The sequence below is a fragment of the Syngnathoides biaculeatus genome, chromosome 11 (assembly GCF_019802595.1).
Source record: "Syngnathoides biaculeatus isolate LvHL_M chromosome 11, ASM1980259v1, whole genome shotgun sequence".
Taxonomy (NCBI): Eukaryota; Metazoa; Chordata; class Actinopteri; order Syngnathiformes; family Syngnathidae; genus Syngnathoides; species Syngnathoides biaculeatus.
The window spans coordinates 27,373,446-27,389,427 of NC_084650.1; the positions used below are offsets into that span (position 1 = coordinate 27,373,446).

At 40.8% G+C, this 15,982-nt stretch overlaps 3 protein-coding genes across 3 annotated transcripts; 2 read left to right on the plus strand and 1 right to left on the minus strand.

Annotated features, from left to right (window-relative positions):
* Positions 1 to 276: 276 nt before the first annotated feature.
* On the plus strand, positions 277 to 4,067 carry nkap (NFKB activating protein). Its single transcript, XM_061834728.1, has 8 exons — positions 277 to 801; positions 1,572 to 1,652; positions 1,752 to 1,816; positions 2,901 to 2,987; positions 3,059 to 3,104; positions 3,173 to 3,367; positions 3,467 to 3,616; positions 3,734 to 4,067. Exons 1-8 carry the CDS (start codon positions 431 to 433, stop codon positions 3,909 to 3,911), a joined length of 1,173 nt encoding a protein of 390 aa, XP_061690712.1. The 5' UTR covers positions 277 to 430; the 3' UTR covers positions 3,912 to 4,067.
* Positions 4,068 to 5,374: 1,307 nt separating this feature from the next.
* On the minus strand, positions 5,375 to 6,407 carry ndufa1 (NADH:ubiquinone oxidoreductase subunit A1). The gene is made up of 3 exons (XM_061835421.1): positions 5,832 to 6,407; positions 5,640 to 5,729; positions 5,375 to 5,499 (listed from the first exon to the last, which is right to left on the minus strand). The coding sequence occupies exons 1-3, from the start codon at positions 5,931 to 5,933 to the stop codon at positions 5,479 to 5,481; spliced, it is 213 nt and encodes a 70-aa protein (XP_061691405.1). The 5' UTR covers positions 5,934 to 6,407; the 3' UTR covers positions 5,375 to 5,478.
* On the plus strand, positions 5,736 to 15,449 carry upf3b (UPF3B regulator of nonsense mediated mRNA decay). The gene is made up of 11 exons (XM_061835420.1): positions 5,736 to 5,754; positions 6,798 to 6,958; positions 7,912 to 8,018; positions 8,947 to 9,053; positions 9,134 to 9,232; positions 10,166 to 10,276; positions 11,782 to 11,825; positions 11,892 to 12,080; positions 13,234 to 13,385; positions 13,660 to 13,963; positions 14,955 to 15,449. The coding sequence occupies exons 2-11, from the start codon at positions 6,848 to 6,850 to the stop codon at positions 15,111 to 15,113; spliced, it is 1,383 nt and encodes a 460-aa protein (XP_061691404.1). The 5' UTR covers positions 5,736 to 5,754; positions 6,798 to 6,847; the 3' UTR covers positions 15,114 to 15,449.
* The last annotated feature ends 533 nt before the right edge of the window (positions 15,450 to 15,982 follow it).

Consider the following 15,982-nt stretch of genomic DNA (forward strand, 5'->3'; position numbering starts at 1 on the left):
TCCTTGTTATAATGCACTGACGACTTCGGCCTCCTTTGCTTAGAGTCGTGATCGGCATGGAGCTCAAAAGGATCGTCGCATATAAATACGTAGACAGCTCTGTGCTCGAAAAACTCGCATTCTCAAAAGTTAAATTATGTCATCGGACTAGATTTCCAAACGCACCCTACATTATGAGCACAAATCGACACATCCAATATGGCCGACGCGCCACATATGACATCCAAGGGCCAATTCGCTCAATGTCAATCTAGCTATGTGTCCGTCCGGAAACGGAAATGCTAACCAAAACAAGAAGAAGGAAACGGAAACGCAGATAGACTTGTCGTTGTTGACCTGTCGTACAGTAGTGTAGCAGAAGACTGTTGAGTTTTTAGCTATTTTGAGTCCGTCTTTACACTAAATATTTCTGAGAGCCATCGCTTGGATCATGCCCCAGTTCAGCCGTCCGGGCTCCCGGAGTCCCCGGCATGTTCGAGCACGCTCCCCCAGCCGAGAGAGGAGCATATCGCCGGACAGCTTCGGGCCCAGACTCCCGAGGCCCCGCGACAGAGAGCGCGAGCGAGAGGAACGAGAACACCGACTCCGGGAAGCGAGGACCATCAAACGGTTCCGAATCGGAAGTCCCCGCCGCAGTCGGTCGCGATCCCGAGAAAGATATACCGGAGGTGGTCAAAGTCACAACCGGTGGTCGGAGCAGAGGGACGCTCCTTGGAGGCACGGCGGCTCCAGAGATGATTTTTACTACGACCAGCAGAGAGACGACGCTCACAGACAGAGACAAGAAGAACTCATGGCAAGGTATACTTTTTTTTTTTTAATTCAATCCTGCTAACACTTGCTATCTACACTCCAGCAAGCAAGACTCACCCGCGTCAACTTTGTATAATTCCAATCTGCGTGTGAAAATAAGTCAAGGGTTAGTTAGTCCTAAACAATCATAATGGAGGTCTTATTTAAAATATGTCTTAGCGTTAACTCCGTCATTTTCAGCCAAGGTATGGTCTCATTCCAACATCGTTTAAATGAAACTAAAACAGCTGTTTTAGGTCACGATGTAAGGATCGAAGTTAAATGATTCCTGATTGCAATTAAAAATATCCATCGGGTTCCCCATTTTATGGAGTGTATCAAAGGTGGGCATCTCGGGAGTTGTCATGTTTGCAGTAGTCCTCATATTGAACCCAACTGAGACAAATGAAACAAACAAACAATTTGATGACACCTGGGGAAGTGCTTTGAGTGTAATAGATGATTAGTGCGTGACACTCAGGATAAAAACAATTCACAGTATTTTCATTTTTTTTTTAAATTCGGGATTCTGTACATTTTATGAGGTAAAAGGTCAAATTATTAAAAAAAAAAAAGTACGTCAAATTGTTTACACTGTAGGCCCTGAATCTATAATATATGGACGTTGAACCTTTTATTCAATTATGGAAATAAATAAACTTTTCCATGATATTCACATTTTTTGGAAAGTGTATGTCCAGACTGTTGTACACAAAGGATTCCCTCTAGATAGATGTAAGATTTAAACACAACGAATGTAATGTGCTCGTTTATTGCAGGCGGCTGAAGGAGCGAGAGAGGATTGGCGAGCAAGGTTGTCCCGAAGTGTGGGGATATTCGCCGAGGGTGAAGGAAGAAGAGTAAGTATATAAAGTGTCGCCCTCTAGCCAAAATATGTTTCAATATTTGTTTTAGTCAGTCACAGAAAGTTTAACTTCACTTGTCTTTGTCTCCACTAGCTCTGATGAATTCACACCAGTTGAAGAGGATGGGAAAAATGTCAGCTCGGCGTCAAACTCAGAAGGTAGATGACACACATGCACAAACATTCATCTAAAGAAAGGAAAAAAACAACTAGGAAATCACGTGTACATAAGTATTCACAGCCTTTCCCATGAAGCTCAGAATGGAACTTGGGTACATGTTTTTTCCACAAATCATTTTTCCCACAGCTTATTTGGAGTCCACCTGTGGTAAGTTAAGTTGATTGTACGTGATTTGGAAATGTGCACGCTGGGTTTATACAAGGACCCACAAATATCAGTCCACAAAATGAGGAAAAAGAGAATCTCTATGAATACTTAGCGGATGCCTGCAAAGCTGCGGCGCTTGAGGATCAAATGCTGGCACGGCAAGTGAAAACCCATGTCTTTGGCGTCGTCCCTGTGCTTCACAATTCGGATTTACTCACAAGTAGCCACACCCCACATCTACCACTAATTGTCATGGTAACGAAAGCTGTCCTTGGGTTGGAAAAACCTGCGGGTTGAGAATTGGACAGAACCACCCCCTCAAAACAGGCTGATTTAAGCAAAGCTTGAAAAAGACTGAATTCTATTCTTGGGTTACCGTAATTCCCGGCCTACAGAGCGCACCTGGTTACAAGCCTCACCCAGTACATTTGTATAGGAAATGCCATTTGGTACATACATAGGCTGCAGCTGTGTAAAAGCTGCAAGTGCCCACATTGAAACACGAGATATTTACAAAGAAAAATGATACACAGAGAGTTTAACGGTAGCGCTGCGCTAACAGGGCCGGTTAAAAAAAAACCATACCAGCAAAAATCACTGAGACACGGCGGTAACACGCTAGCGCAGTGCTAACAGACCGGTAAAAGCCACTTTCTCGGCACGTATATTCCACCGGTCTCACTCCTACCTTTTCCGCTCGAGTGTCCCCTTGCGGCCGTTAGAAAGAAAATGCCCAAATTAGCTGCATCCCCGCATAAATTCTAGGGTTGAAAGCGTGTGAAAAAAGTCACAGCTTGTAGGTCGAAAATTACGGTACTTTGGATGAAACATCACAGACTATGACATGAAAGTTTTTTTGAATTGCGAGAAAAACGCATGTCATCTATAAACAATTTTACTTCCTTGTGTTTTTAGATGAAAAGAGGAAGAAAAAGAGGAAGAAATCCAAGAAGAAAAAGCACAAGAAGCAGTCAGACAGCGGTCTGGAGTCAGATGCAGATGGCATGTGACATTTAACTTCTTTCTTTGCTGTTTCTATTGCATGCATTTAACTCTTGTCATTTATTTTTCAGAGGATGGAGTAAAGAAGAAGAAGAGTAAGAAAAAGAAGAGCAAGAAGTAAGTGTTATTGCAGCAGTTGTTTTCCCCCATAAAGGAAGACACTGAAATGTCATGCTTGCTCCCAGGTCCAAGAAGTCCAAGAAGAAGAAGGCAAGAAAGACCCGCAAGTCGTCAAGCGACTCCAGCAGTGAAGAGTCCGAAGAAGAGGAGGAGGTGGACGCTGGAGAGGTGATGTGGGTCGAGAAAGGCTCTGCCGAAGATAACCTGGTGGGACCCGAAGCGCCACTCACGCTCCTGTCTCAGGATGAGAGACCTTTAGAGTAAGTCAGGCATTTGAAAAAAGACTAATTCAAGTTACATTTCAAAATGGAGGCTGTCGTATAGGCTTCTGACAAGTTTTGTGTGCTTTTGTCCTGCAGTTTTGGTCACGCTCTGCTACCGGGTGAAGGCGCTGCCATGGCGGAGTATGTGAAGGCAGGAAAACGTATTCCAAGGAGAGGAGAAATTGGCCTGACGAGCAATGAGATTGCCGACTTTGAGAAGTCAGGCTACGTGATGAGCGGGAGCAGGTACGCTGTCGTCTTCATAAGGCTTAAAGTTCCTGTTGGAAGCTGTACCCAAGTACTTTTCCAGGTCCGATGAGCTCCCTGGATTGTACTCAATTGCTATGAATGTCACCGTTACAGACATCGCCGTATGGAGGCTGTGCGTCTGCGAAAGGAAAACCAGATCTACAGCGCGGACGAGAAGAGGGCGCTGGCCTCTTTCAATCAGGAGGAGAGACGGAAAAGGGAGAGTAAGATCCTTTCCAGCTTCAAAGAGATGGTCTACAGAAAGACCAAAGGGAAGGAAGACAAGCCATGAAACTATCTGCTCCATGTTGACAACAATCTTTATTTTTTGGACATTGTGTAAATACCACCTTTTTTGTAAGCTAGATCTTTTTTTTTGTTGTTGTTGTTGTTGACTGTTTTTCATGCTGCAAATCTGCATTAATAAAATCAGTTTTGCAACTACCAATGCAGTGGTTTTATTCTTCATCATCCTAGATGTAGCTAATCATTTCAGTTCATCATAAATGAGTCCTGAAGAGTAAAAATAAGTTTTGTAAATTGACACCACAGAGAAGTGGAGTTTACAACCCTGACAAATTTAATGATTTAAAAAAAAAAAAAAAAGCTCTGTTAAATGAGCCTTGATGAAGATTTTGTCTCTACTTTCAAATGGTTTGCGTGTGTCCGCTGAATGTCCTGACGACATTACCTTAACAATTCAATCTGTCACTACGACAACCTGAAAAATGGATGCCACTTTGTCAAGCAACACTAAACTTGCCACATCCTGACATATTTCAGCCGCTCAAACAAGAATCCAATTCTGAGCCACTGCCCTAACTTGAGTGAAATCAAGACCAAATGAGCACACATGGCATGATGAAAGAAAACACTTGATTTCAAGTGTTTATTAGTTATACTTTTTATGTGGACAGTGCACACTGATGAATATTGCTCATACATAAAACATGCTGTATGGATGGGTTTCCAATGACATCACCACAGTGCTTAGACTAATCGGATAAATTAACGATAGAAAATACCTTCACGCTTCACCTATAACCAGTATTTGTTGACCTTTATGACGCACAAGATGGCGTAATTGGAAACCCATCCATTATAGCATTGCTGCTAATATGCATCTGTAAGCCATACGCAAATAAAAATGGTCAAAAGGGACTGTTCAGGGCTTTAGTGTGTTTGTTCGGACAAAAAAAATTGGAGGGAACATTGGTGCTAGTGCAGACAATTTAGGTTCTGGGGGTAGGGTTGTGAAACAACCTGCACCCCGCCCCCCAGTTATAAACACTGCTATAAACCAACTCATACTTGGAGCGCAGCGGTCCCCTGGTATTTCTGGTTATGTTATTGGAATGTAAATATGGGGTTTATTTAAAATCCCAATTAATCAATAGTAATTTATGCACCTTCATATCATTAATACTTAAGCTCTATCCTATTATTTGATAAACATTTAAATCAGGTGATAAGAGAGTGAATGCAAGATGTTAGCATTTAGAGCATGTCAAATTTTGTTTATGGTTTTAGGCCATCTTTCGATGCAACTTTCATTAGTCATGCTCTGCCACCTGTAGGCAATTACAAACCTTTGGGGGCAGGTGCAGATCTTTCCTGATGTATATGAGGAAATATGACTTTTTATTGTCACAGAGCTAGGTTTTTGTTTTGTTCTAAATATTTACCTTCACTCGACAGATGATAAACACAGCATAATTCAACGAGTGCTAAATATACACAAAACAACCAAACCCGAAGAGTCTGAAACAATTTAATTGACGTGCACAAATGAATGTCCAATAGAAGTGTTTTGTTTTTGATTTATTTTTTAAATGTACAACTAACTTTCTTCTTCGTTGTCAGTGGATGTTCTCGAGTCCCTGCAGAAGGATAGAAACAATCATTGTTAAGCAGTGTTTAGTGATAAAGTAATGATGTGATTATAGTGAGTCTGTAACGGTTTCAAGCGGTCAATAAACAAGGTCTTGCATGCGACCGACATATTTTCACAGACGTTCACCTTGGAGTCAAAATAGCGTCCCGTTCCCGACACTCGCTTGTCTCTTTCCATCAGGTACCATTGCCAGGGAACCATCGCGACTCTTTTTTCCTGTGTGGACGTGAAAATACCGACGGTAGTCGTTTGGAACAAGACATTTACACATTTCTTGTTAACATAAGTTATCATGTTGCGGCGTTAACATGACCTTACCTTTCCACCATTGGTAAACTTGTGGATCTGTGCGGTGGCAACGCCGGGAATGATTAGACACACCGTCATGATGCCAAGGCCGGGCAGAATTTCATACCACATGATTGCAGCAAACGGTCAACCGTCGGGAAAAACAATGATCTTGAATGGCCACCCGTTTAGTTTGCTAGGCAGGCTAACAAGATGGCGTTGTCACGCATTTGTAGCGGTGGATCCTGTATTACACGCACATTACTTTAGATTTCCGTGCCTACTTTGACTCCATGATGGGAAGGTCGAAGTCGGCAGAGGATTCGCTGCAGTGTATGACAAGAAAACTAGAAGACCAACGATACTTGTACATTGTGCTGAATACAACTGCGTAAAATGACGTATAATTACGACTAGGGAACTATGAGTCGTTTTCATACCATATAGTTTTGACAGCACACAGTATGTTCTTAATGCGTTTGCAATATCTTAATTAGCATACCTCCTGGCGTTGTCAAAACATTTTCATGAAAATTGATTGAGGAATAAGCAAGTTACAACTTTATTTCAGCGTCAATGCATTGCCTTCTACGGGAACATCAACCTCCCCAACATCGTCGTTATTTAGGCACGTCAAGTAGAATATATCTATGCTTGAATATCTATGGCGCTTGCTGATTCCACGGAAGTCTGGGGTTACAAAAAGTTGTATCACTTATGAGGAAAATATTATTATTTTTTTTTTACATTATTTAACGTTTCTACAAGACACACCCAGTGGCTAAAAGTTAATGACCCAAGGTCTTTGAAATCGTATATTTTATTCAGCATTAACAGAACAGACGTTTAACGTGTGCCTTCCCTACAGCGCCCCCATTAGGATTTTTTCAGTACTGCGGCAGGTTGGAAGTTGAAAGTTGCGCATGCGTACTTCGTTTCCTACGCACCGGTTGTCGCTCACTTCGACTGAGTTGTTTTTTGTTTTGTTTTTTATAGTAAACACGTCCGAGGAATGACATTCATTTGAAAAGCAACTCTTCAAGAACATGAAGGAAGACAAAGAAAACACCCGACCTCGGGAGAGGAGGGTGGAAATAATGTGTGAAGATTTGGATCGGACGGAGAAGTCGAAGGAAAAGAAAGAGACCATGACAAAGGTAAAACTCGAGTTGCTAAGCTAGGTGCTCTAAAAATACGTTTGGGTTTGGTATAAGGGGTCATACCTAATGCAGTCCATATTACATCTAGCTATTATATATATATATATATATATATATATATATGCATCATACTTACGTACTTAGAACTGAGAATTGGGATTTTGTGTGTATGTTTATGTATGTATGTGCATAAGTCCACACACGCTAAAACACACTTTTACATCTGAGATTCGTAGTCTCAGATTTGGAGGTGCTGATTTTCATCGCAGGTGCTTCACACTGATGCGAACTGCTCCGGTGAGAGTTTCCGATCACGACTTGATGAAGTTAAAAGAATCACACCATCTGCAAAAAGCAGCCATTCAATACTGAGTTCTCCAAACCGGACGGACCCCATCTACACCTCTGCTGCACATTGAAATTCTGTCCAAAAAAGTTATATAGAGAATCGGTGGCATAGGGGAGTCTTGGTCCAATCGTTACTGGAAACGAGTCAGACCTACTTCCAGCAGTGCGGACTAAACTCTGAAACTGGTTGAACAGGGACTGGACAGCCCGTACCAGAGAGTCTGGTACCCAATACTCCTGAAGTAGCCCCATGAAATCCCACAAGGAGAACAGTTGAAGGTCTTCTCCAAGTCCACAAAACACATGTAGACTGGTTGGGTGAACTCCCATCCACTCTTGATGACAATGGCAAGGGTGTAGAGTTTGATTCCTGTGGGCCTGGCAGCGCCTTGGATGGCAACAGCTGCCCATTAGTGTATGAATATGAGTGTGATTGGGTGAATGTGAGGCTTTGTAAAGCATGTGGGCGCTGTGATGCTGTCAGTAAAGCGCAACAATAAGTGCAGTCCATTTACTCTTTGGTGATTGAAATGACAGTGTAAATAGTCACCCTGTTTGTTCCGTTGCTCTGTACTATCTGAGGAATAACAATCCAATTGTAGATTGTGATCAGAAGGCTGCCACCAAATCTCACTAAGGAGGAGCTGGAGGAACAACTGCAACCTCTTCCCGAAGTGGACTACCTTGAGTTCTTCTCCAATGACACCAGGTGAGCTTGCAACATCATCATAACAATTGACTTTTGAATTATTTGTATACAAACAGATGGGTCTTTTGGCGCCTACCCTCCTATCAAATGTATCCATCCATCCATTTTATTAGCCGCTTATACCTCACGAGGGTCGTGGGGGTGCTGGTGCCAATCCCAGCTGTCAATGGGCAGGAGGCGGGGTACACCGTGAACTGGTCGCCAGCCACTCGCAGGGCACATACAGACAAACTCACAATCACACTTAGGGGCAATTTAGAGTGTCCAATTAATGTTGTATGTTTTTGGGATGTGGGAAGAAACCGGAGTGCCCGGTGAAAACCCACGCAGGCACGGGAAGAACATGCAAACTCCACACAGGCAGGGCTGGGATCAAACCCGGGTCTTCACAACTGCGAGGCCAATGCTTTACCATCTGATCTACGGTGTGGCCAACTATCTTTAATTAAATCCTTTTTATGCTGCGCATTTCCAAACGTTTCTTTGAGGGATCCTTTCTGAATGGTGAGAATAGTAATTTACAACAACTTTATATGCCTATGACTTGAAATACGAGTGACCCGCTTTTATACATCACAATGTTTTAGTGCTATTTTTCTTTAAAAAAAAAATACATACAATTTTTTTCCTTTTTTTTTTTTTTTTTTAACTTCATTTCAAAATGTCCTACTTTTATGTTCTGGGTACTTGCTCTTTTTCCTCTCACTCTTGGCTAGAAACTGGCGCGAGAGTTGCCGCAATCCGTGAGCTCCATCATCGGTTGTCAAGCATCACAACTGCCCCCCCAAAACAACATTTTGTCTCTGCAAAGAGGCTGAATATTTGCTATATTATTTTTTCCTTGGGGTATTTTGACCGAATTAAATCTGAGAAATCTTTTAAACTGTGGACAAAAGCGTAATATGTTTCCTTTAATTACTTCTCTCAGCCTGTATCCTCACCTCTTTGCGAGGGCCTACATCAACTTCAAAAACCAAGAGGATATCGTCCTGTTCAGAGATCGCTTTGACGGCTACGTGTTCATTGACAACAGAGGTAATAAAACATATCCTGACGTTTACAATTAAAGAGAACGTCTCTTCAATGCCTTAGTTGTGTACATTTGTTTCCAAAAGGACAAGAGTACCCTGCCATTGTGGAATTTGCACCTTTTCAAAAGACATCCAAGAAAAGAAGCAAGAAAAAGGATACCAAGTGTGGAACCATTAGTGACGGTGTGTTTTTTTTCCTTTTCTTTTTTTTTTTTAATTAATGGAAAGCCTTGTATTTCTTACATTTACACACTTTCATTAATCCCTTTTTACACTCACAAATGTTTAGTTATTTGTAACGTTCCTTAACACACAGAACAACAAAATGTCATCTTTTCAGCAAACAGTGCTGTATTTTGGGTATCTAAAAGATTTGATGGCCATTCTCTGGTACTTTAGCACTCATGTTAAATATATTTGGTACAACAAGAACATCCAACATCAAATTTCCAAAGGCTACCACATATCTTGTCCAAGGTCATAGAGGGCTGGAGTCTATCCCAGCTAATTTTGGGCAAATGATACCAGACTGGATTGGTCACCAGTCAGCTGCAGGGCACATATAGACAAACAACAATCTACCCTCACCGTCATACCATCACTGAGTAGGAACTGCACCCATGATGCTTGGATCGCAGTCATGCAAATGCACCACAACACCATCAGCGACGCACTAAAAACATTTGTGGGTCATTGTCACTCGCTGAATGTTTAGTCAACCCATCCATCCAATTTCCTCACCGCTTTCCTCTCAAGCCATGCTGGAGCCTATATCAACTGACACTAAGCAATAGTGGGGTACCCTCTAAATTGGTCACCAGCTAATCACCAGCACATAAAAAAAATCTATCATTTGCACTTACAGGCACTTTAGAGTTTCAGTCTACCTAATATTCATGTTTTTGGGATGTGGGAGGAAACCGGATACTCGGAGAAAACCCACGCAGGCACGGGGAGAACATGCAAACTCCACACAATTGAACATGGGTCCTCAGAAGTGTGAGGCAGATTATCCACAGTGACTCCTGTTTAGTAATCTCTGAAAAGAAAAAAACAACATTATATTCTTAACGTTTTACAATATTATGTATTGTTTATGTGTACATGTGTTTCTAGATCCTGATTATAAGAAGTTCTTGGAGTATTACACAGGTGACAATGAGAAGTTGACATCCACACCTGAGACTCTGCTAGAAGAGATTGAAGCCAGGTCGAAGGAGCTAGTAGGTAAATAAATAATTGTTAAAATAAGGCTGGCCGATGAATTGATTTTAATGATTAATTTGATTTTGTCAGGATGATTTTGCTGACATGCGCTGGTTCCACAAACATCATGGCTGTTAACAAAGAAGCTAGTTTTCAAAAGCAGTCGATGTATCCGAGTTGGAGATTTTTTTTTGCTCTCTTTAGCTACTTTTTTGACCATTCCCATGACTACTGGGGTGGGCAATATATATCACCTTCAAAATAATTGTGAACATTGCATTAACTGCAATTTCACATCATGGAGTATTCATACCGTCTCGATCAGAAAACAGCTGAACGGGTGCATAGATGGCATTGGAGGAAGAGAGATAGTAAGAAGCACATGAAAGTCCACATTCTCACAATCGGCATGATTCAATAATGTGTCTTACCGTAAGTGCAAGGAAAGCAAATGAAAGTTATGTATGTAATTACAGTTCTTTCAAAATGCAGAACGACGACCAGAAGCTGTTGTTGAAAGCACTGAATGTTCTCCTCACACATGCAGTTTGAGTTTGGATACCGAGAATGTCGCGTGGCCGCGGGCATAGAGTGACACTGGAGACACCCACTTTATCCCTGCACCTGCCAGAGCTCAAAAGGAGGCTGCTCACAGACCTCCCAGCGTCAAATGGAGGTCCCATGCTGGGGTTTGCAGAGACCTCGGAGGGTGAGGCCTAATAGCCTCCTTCAGAAAAGATGACACCAGGCTGTGGCTCCCCACTGTGGTGCCACTGTCTACCCCAATATGTCGGACTGAAATCACAGCCACATAAACTTTTCGAGTAGATTGAGACCGAGCCTTGTTTAGGAGGGACTGCAGCAACTTCAGAACTAAGGGAGCTAAGTAAAGGACCAGGCCCACACTGCAAATTAATTCTCAAATATTGCAGTACGATACTCATGTACAAGGTTTTATTTTTTTACATTTTATTTTTTATTTATATTTACTTTGTTTCTTATTTATATATGTATTTTTTGCCAATTTCGCCCACACCTAATGACTTTTTTTTTTTTAAATCGATTCCATTTGACATTTTTCAAAGGAGCCCGATGGAAGGTGATCTGAGTCAAACATGCTGAACATCGACAAAAACATGTTGCCCATTTTTATTTTGGAAAAGTAGTGATTATAATATTTTAATCTTTTCAAGGGAAGGCAGTTGTTTTCGCATTATCTGTACACACACAAAAAAGCATTGTGTAGAAAGTGGTGCATGCTAATATTGGGTGGGGGTACTGTTTCAATGCTTGTTTGTTATCAGGACTAGCAGGAATGAAGCAAATCACAGAAGGGGTGACATTTAAAAATAAAACTTGGTTTTAAAAATGTTATTGTTTATTATTAGCCAAGGGGATAGAAATCGATTAAGTTTTGTGAGATTTTTTTTTTTTTTTTTTTTTACGGCCATATTGCACAACGTTACATTAAAGTAGTTCATACTCTTTGTTCTTTGTACTAAATGCAACCTTTACTTTTGTTGAAGCTAAAAGAACAACTCCCCTGCTGGATTTTCTGAAGAATAAACAGGTAGGGCAGGCACACACCAGTGAGATGAATTGAATGACAAGAGATAGATTCGTATTCTCTCCTTAGAGAATCAGGGAGGAGAAGAAAGAGGAGAGAAGACGGCGGGAGCTGGAACGAAAGCGCCTCCGTGACGAGGAGCGCCGCAAGTGGCGCGAGGAGGAGCGACGTAAGCGCAAAGGAGCTGAGAAGATTAAGAAACTGGATAAAATGCCAGAGAATGAGAAGGACCAAGTCAAAGATGAGCCAAAAATCAAAGTAAATTGATTGCGCAGATGGCAAAAGTACTCACTCTTTACTTAAGTAGAAGTATAGATACTGGTGTAAAGAAAAACTGGTAAAAATACTGATTAATTCCTGTACTTAAGTTAAAAAAAAAAAGTGCAGATGCAGAAATGTACGCAAGTACAACAGTAAACATTTATAGACTTCCAATTACCATAATTTCTTGTGTATAATGCACACCCATGTATAATATTTTTAAAGGATTATTTTGAAATTAAGCACTTCATTTGAACACTAATTACATCTTATTTATCTGTTCTTATTTTGAAATTAACAGCCCTACTTCTATTTAGGAAATGAGAAACCACCGCTGTGCTCATTCATGTTTTGTAAATGGTTGAAATTCTCTGAAGAAAACATGATGGGCCAGGTGAAACACATTTCATTTAATTTTAATGGTCTTCAAATTAAACTGCCAAGCATTTTTAGAAAAGCATTTTCATTAAATTAAACAGAATCTCTAGATGACAGCATAGATTGATAAAATATGAAGTTCATTTTTTTTTCATTTTCCCCTATTGTTATGTATAATGTGCACTATTGACAATTCTTTTATAGGGGAGCAATGCGCACTATACATGAGCAAAATCTGTGAATAATGGATGCAGTATTAATATACCCGTGTATGATATGTACCATATTTCACTTGAAAATCTTAAACTTCCTCCAAAAGTACCTTAAGTGCACAATTATTGTGTCCAATTGAGTACACTTGAACACACTGGTTACAACACGTGGTTTAGAGTGTATGAAAGGGTTACTCGATGATATGACATGACCTGTTTGTGGCAAACTTCAGAATCAGAGTTTGTTATACATAAAATATTTTTGTTTTTGTTTTATGTATTATAGGGCATTTTAAAAAAGTGTCAATATAAGCAGGTCAGATTCAAAATTTAAAGTACAGATAATGATAATAATATTAACAGTTTGTGACCTGTGCTAATTTTATAACACCTCGTGGGTAACCATAATCTGAACTATTTGTAAACCGAGTTATTCGCAACGCGAGGTTCCACTGTATGTGTAAATTGAGATACAACCGAACAAATTAAACTTGTCACTCTTTTGAAAATCTCTTCACACGTCATAGAATGATATCGCATTTATTTTTTCCATCATGCAGCTGCTTAAGAAGCCAGACAGAGGAGATGATCCCGACTTGGACAAAAGTAGGGAGAAGTTTAAAAAAACCGAGAGGCCTTGCAAAGAGGAAAGCAGAATCTCGGACCACAAACGACGACAAAACAGTGACAGCAAGGAGGAGCGGACAAAGAAGTATGTCATAATTGACAATATTTTATATCAAGAAGGTATTTTACACACCAACATTTTATTTTACCTACACTTTGTTTTGCTCAAAATTTCCAGTTGCACGGTAAAAAAAATACTTTTGCTTCCCATAGTATTGTCAAATTTTTCATTGAATTGAACTTAGTCTAATTCTATCCACCCAACATTATTTTTCTTTAGCCTCACATTATTTTATTTCATACACTCCAACATAACCCATGTTTTAGTGAAGGAAAAATAACTTGATTTACTCGTAAAGGGTTGACGAGGAAGGCTGCAAGGAGTTCAGGGAGCATGATGCCGAGCGCGAGCTGGAGAAGGAGCATCAACAGAGAGAGCGAGAGCGCATGAGGCGGCAGGAGCGACGCAGGAGGAGGGAGAGGCACGATGGCGAGAACATTGGTAGGAAGTGGGCAGAGGAGGAGGGGCCTTCGAAGAAGGAGAGGGAGCGGCCACTGGACAAAAAACGGCCTGACAACGCTTCAGAATCTGACAAGATGGAGAAGACGCCCAAAGACAACAAGAAGGACGACAGTGCCAAACGAGAACGTCTACGGAATAAAGTAAACCATGGCCATCTACGCGGCTATTCATTATCTATAGATTTTTACACCCATACATATGCATAGATTACTAATTAATTAATTCGTATGTTAGTTTAATATATTTTTGTTTAACCATATATTTTATTTTATTTTATTTAAACATAATCTATAATTATATACCTGGCGGCACAGTGGCCCAGCTGTAGAGCGTTGCCTCACAGTTCTGAGGACTGGTGTTCAAATCCTGACCTCCCCCTGTGTGGAGTTTGCATGTTCTCCCCTGCGCCTGTGTGGATTTGCTCCGGGCACTTCGGTTTCCTCCCACATCTTAAAAGCGTCCATTAATTGGAGACTAAATTGCCCCGAGGTGTGATTGTGAGTGCGACTATTGTTTATCTTCATGTGCCCTGTGATTGGCTGGCCACGGTCCAGGGTGTACCCCACCTCCTGCCCGAAGATTCCTGGGATAGGCTGCGGCACTCCCGTGAACCTCGTGAGGATTAGGGGCTCAGAAAATGAATGGATGGATGATTCATCTGTGACGTTTTTCATCTGTATAATAATTTATCAAACTTTTTGTTTCCATTATTTCATTAATGCATCAGTCCTGTCAAACAAATTTGGTTTTCATAATTATATTATACTATATATTGTATTTATTGGTTCAGTGATTCATGCAGTTTTATTAGTGTATTTTGAATTGAAATTTAAAAAAACGTTAATAATTGATTACATCGGGTTTATTTTAATTCAAAATTATTTTTTTAAATCTTGGATTTAATTTCTTAATTCATCTGAGTTTTTAAAATTACTTATAAAAATATTTTTCCTTTTTCCAAATTATACAATTTCAAACATTCTCAATCTGTATTACTATGAGTAAAAATATGTGCTTTGATTATGCAATCAAGTGACAAAGTACGAATATCTATATTTATTATTAATTTAAAACAACAACATTCATTTGTCCATTTCACACAATATATATATATATTTTTTTTGTTATCAGGATCGTCCTGCTATCCAGTTGTACCAGCCCGGAGCAAGAAGCCGCAATCGGCCAGCAACAGCAGCAGCAGCAGGAGGAGGAGGAGGTGGTGAAGCCAGCTCAATGGACAGGAAGCCAGAAACCGAAATGAAAAAAATGGCTGACAAGGGTGACGACTGAGGAGATTTCTACTGAGGGCTTTCTTTTCAGTTTGACGGAGGAGGATACAGCCAGCTAAACTCGGAGTACCTTGTCGTCTCAGGGCCCACTTTCCGATATTTAAGGCCCACTTGTCTTTCGCGGTTGAGCCTCCCAGTGCCTTCAAGTGACTGTCTTTAGTTTCACTCCTTAGGAAAGGTAAAAATTTGGCACAGAAACCCCCAAGTGACCTTACCTTTTCATACTACTGGTGAAAACATTCTGTTTTTACTTTTGCTCACACAAATCTTCCATGTAAACATCATTGACAAGCTTATGACGTTGATGTGTAATAAACAGCTCTAGTTTGTAGCAGTCTAAATGTATACTGCATTTGTGTCTACTGCTCATTCATCCACATGGTGTGCTCCTGAATCGCCGTTGTGACTCCTGCATGTGCATTTTCACATTTTCTCTTACAGCTTTATTCCAAAATAGATTGCAGTGAAACTGTGCATACACAATTACGCAATTGCAATTTTGCCTATTCAGATTTTTTTTTTTGTATGTGACCCAACAGCACCAAAAAAAAAGTGTTATTCTATCCCCCTTCTCTAATGTATTTGCATACAATAGTTTCCCCACTTTAATGTTCAAAATAATCAAATAATGTAAGGGCAGGTGCTTGAGTGCAACTATCTACCTTACTTGGGGAGAGAAGCCGGGTACACCCTGAACTGGTCTTTTGCTTATCGAAGGGCACGTAATCAACCATTCACACTCAGGCGGCACAGTGAGGCAAATGGTTAACGCTTCAGCCTCACAGTTATGAGGCCTGGGGTTCAAATGCTGGCCCTGCCTGTGTGGAGTTTGCATGTTTTCTCTGGCACTCCGGTTTCCTCCCACATCCC

What these genes read in the sequence shown, in the direction of transcription:
- nkap (XM_061834728.1), top strand. Translation starts at nt 431, where the DNA reads ATGCCCCAGTTCAGCCGTCCGGGCTCCCGGAGTCCCCGGCATGTTCGA. An exon ending in CTCGGCGTCAAACTCAGAAG is followed by an intron (nt 1,817 to 2,900) that starts GTAGATGACACA and finishes TTGTGTTTTTAG; the next exon opens with ATGAAAAGAGGAAGAAAAAG. An exon ending in TACGTGATGAGCGGGAGCAG is followed by an intron (nt 3,617 to 3,733) that starts GTACGCTGTCGT and finishes TCACCGTTACAG; the next exon opens with ACATCGCCGTATGGAGGCTG.
- ndufa1 (XM_061835421.1), bottom strand. Translation starts at nt 5,933, where the DNA reads ATGTGGTATGAAATTCTGCCCGGCCTTGGCATCATGACGGTGTGTCTA. An exon ending in AGTTTACCAATGGTGGAAAG is followed by an intron (nt 5,730 to 5,831) that starts GTAAGGTCATGT and finishes ACGTCCACACAG; the next exon opens with GAAAAAAGAGTCGCGATGGT. An exon ending in GACGCTATTTTGACTCCAAG is followed by an intron (nt 5,500 to 5,639) that starts GTGAACGTCTGT and finishes ATCCTTCTGCAG; the next exon opens with GGACTCGAGAACATCCACTG.
- upf3b (XM_061835420.1), top strand. Translation starts at nt 6,848, where the DNA reads ATGAAGGAAGACAAAGAAAACACCCGACCTCGGGAGAGGAGGGTGGAA. An exon ending in CGTGTTCATTGACAACAGAG is followed by an intron (nt 9,054 to 9,133) that starts GTAATAAAACAT and finishes TGTTTCCAAAAG; the next exon opens with GACAAGAGTACCCTGCCATT. An exon ending in AAGATGAGCCAAAAATCAAA is followed by an intron (nt 12,081 to 13,233) that starts GTAAATTGATTG and finishes TCCATCATGCAG; the next exon opens with CTGCTTAAGAAGCCAGACAG.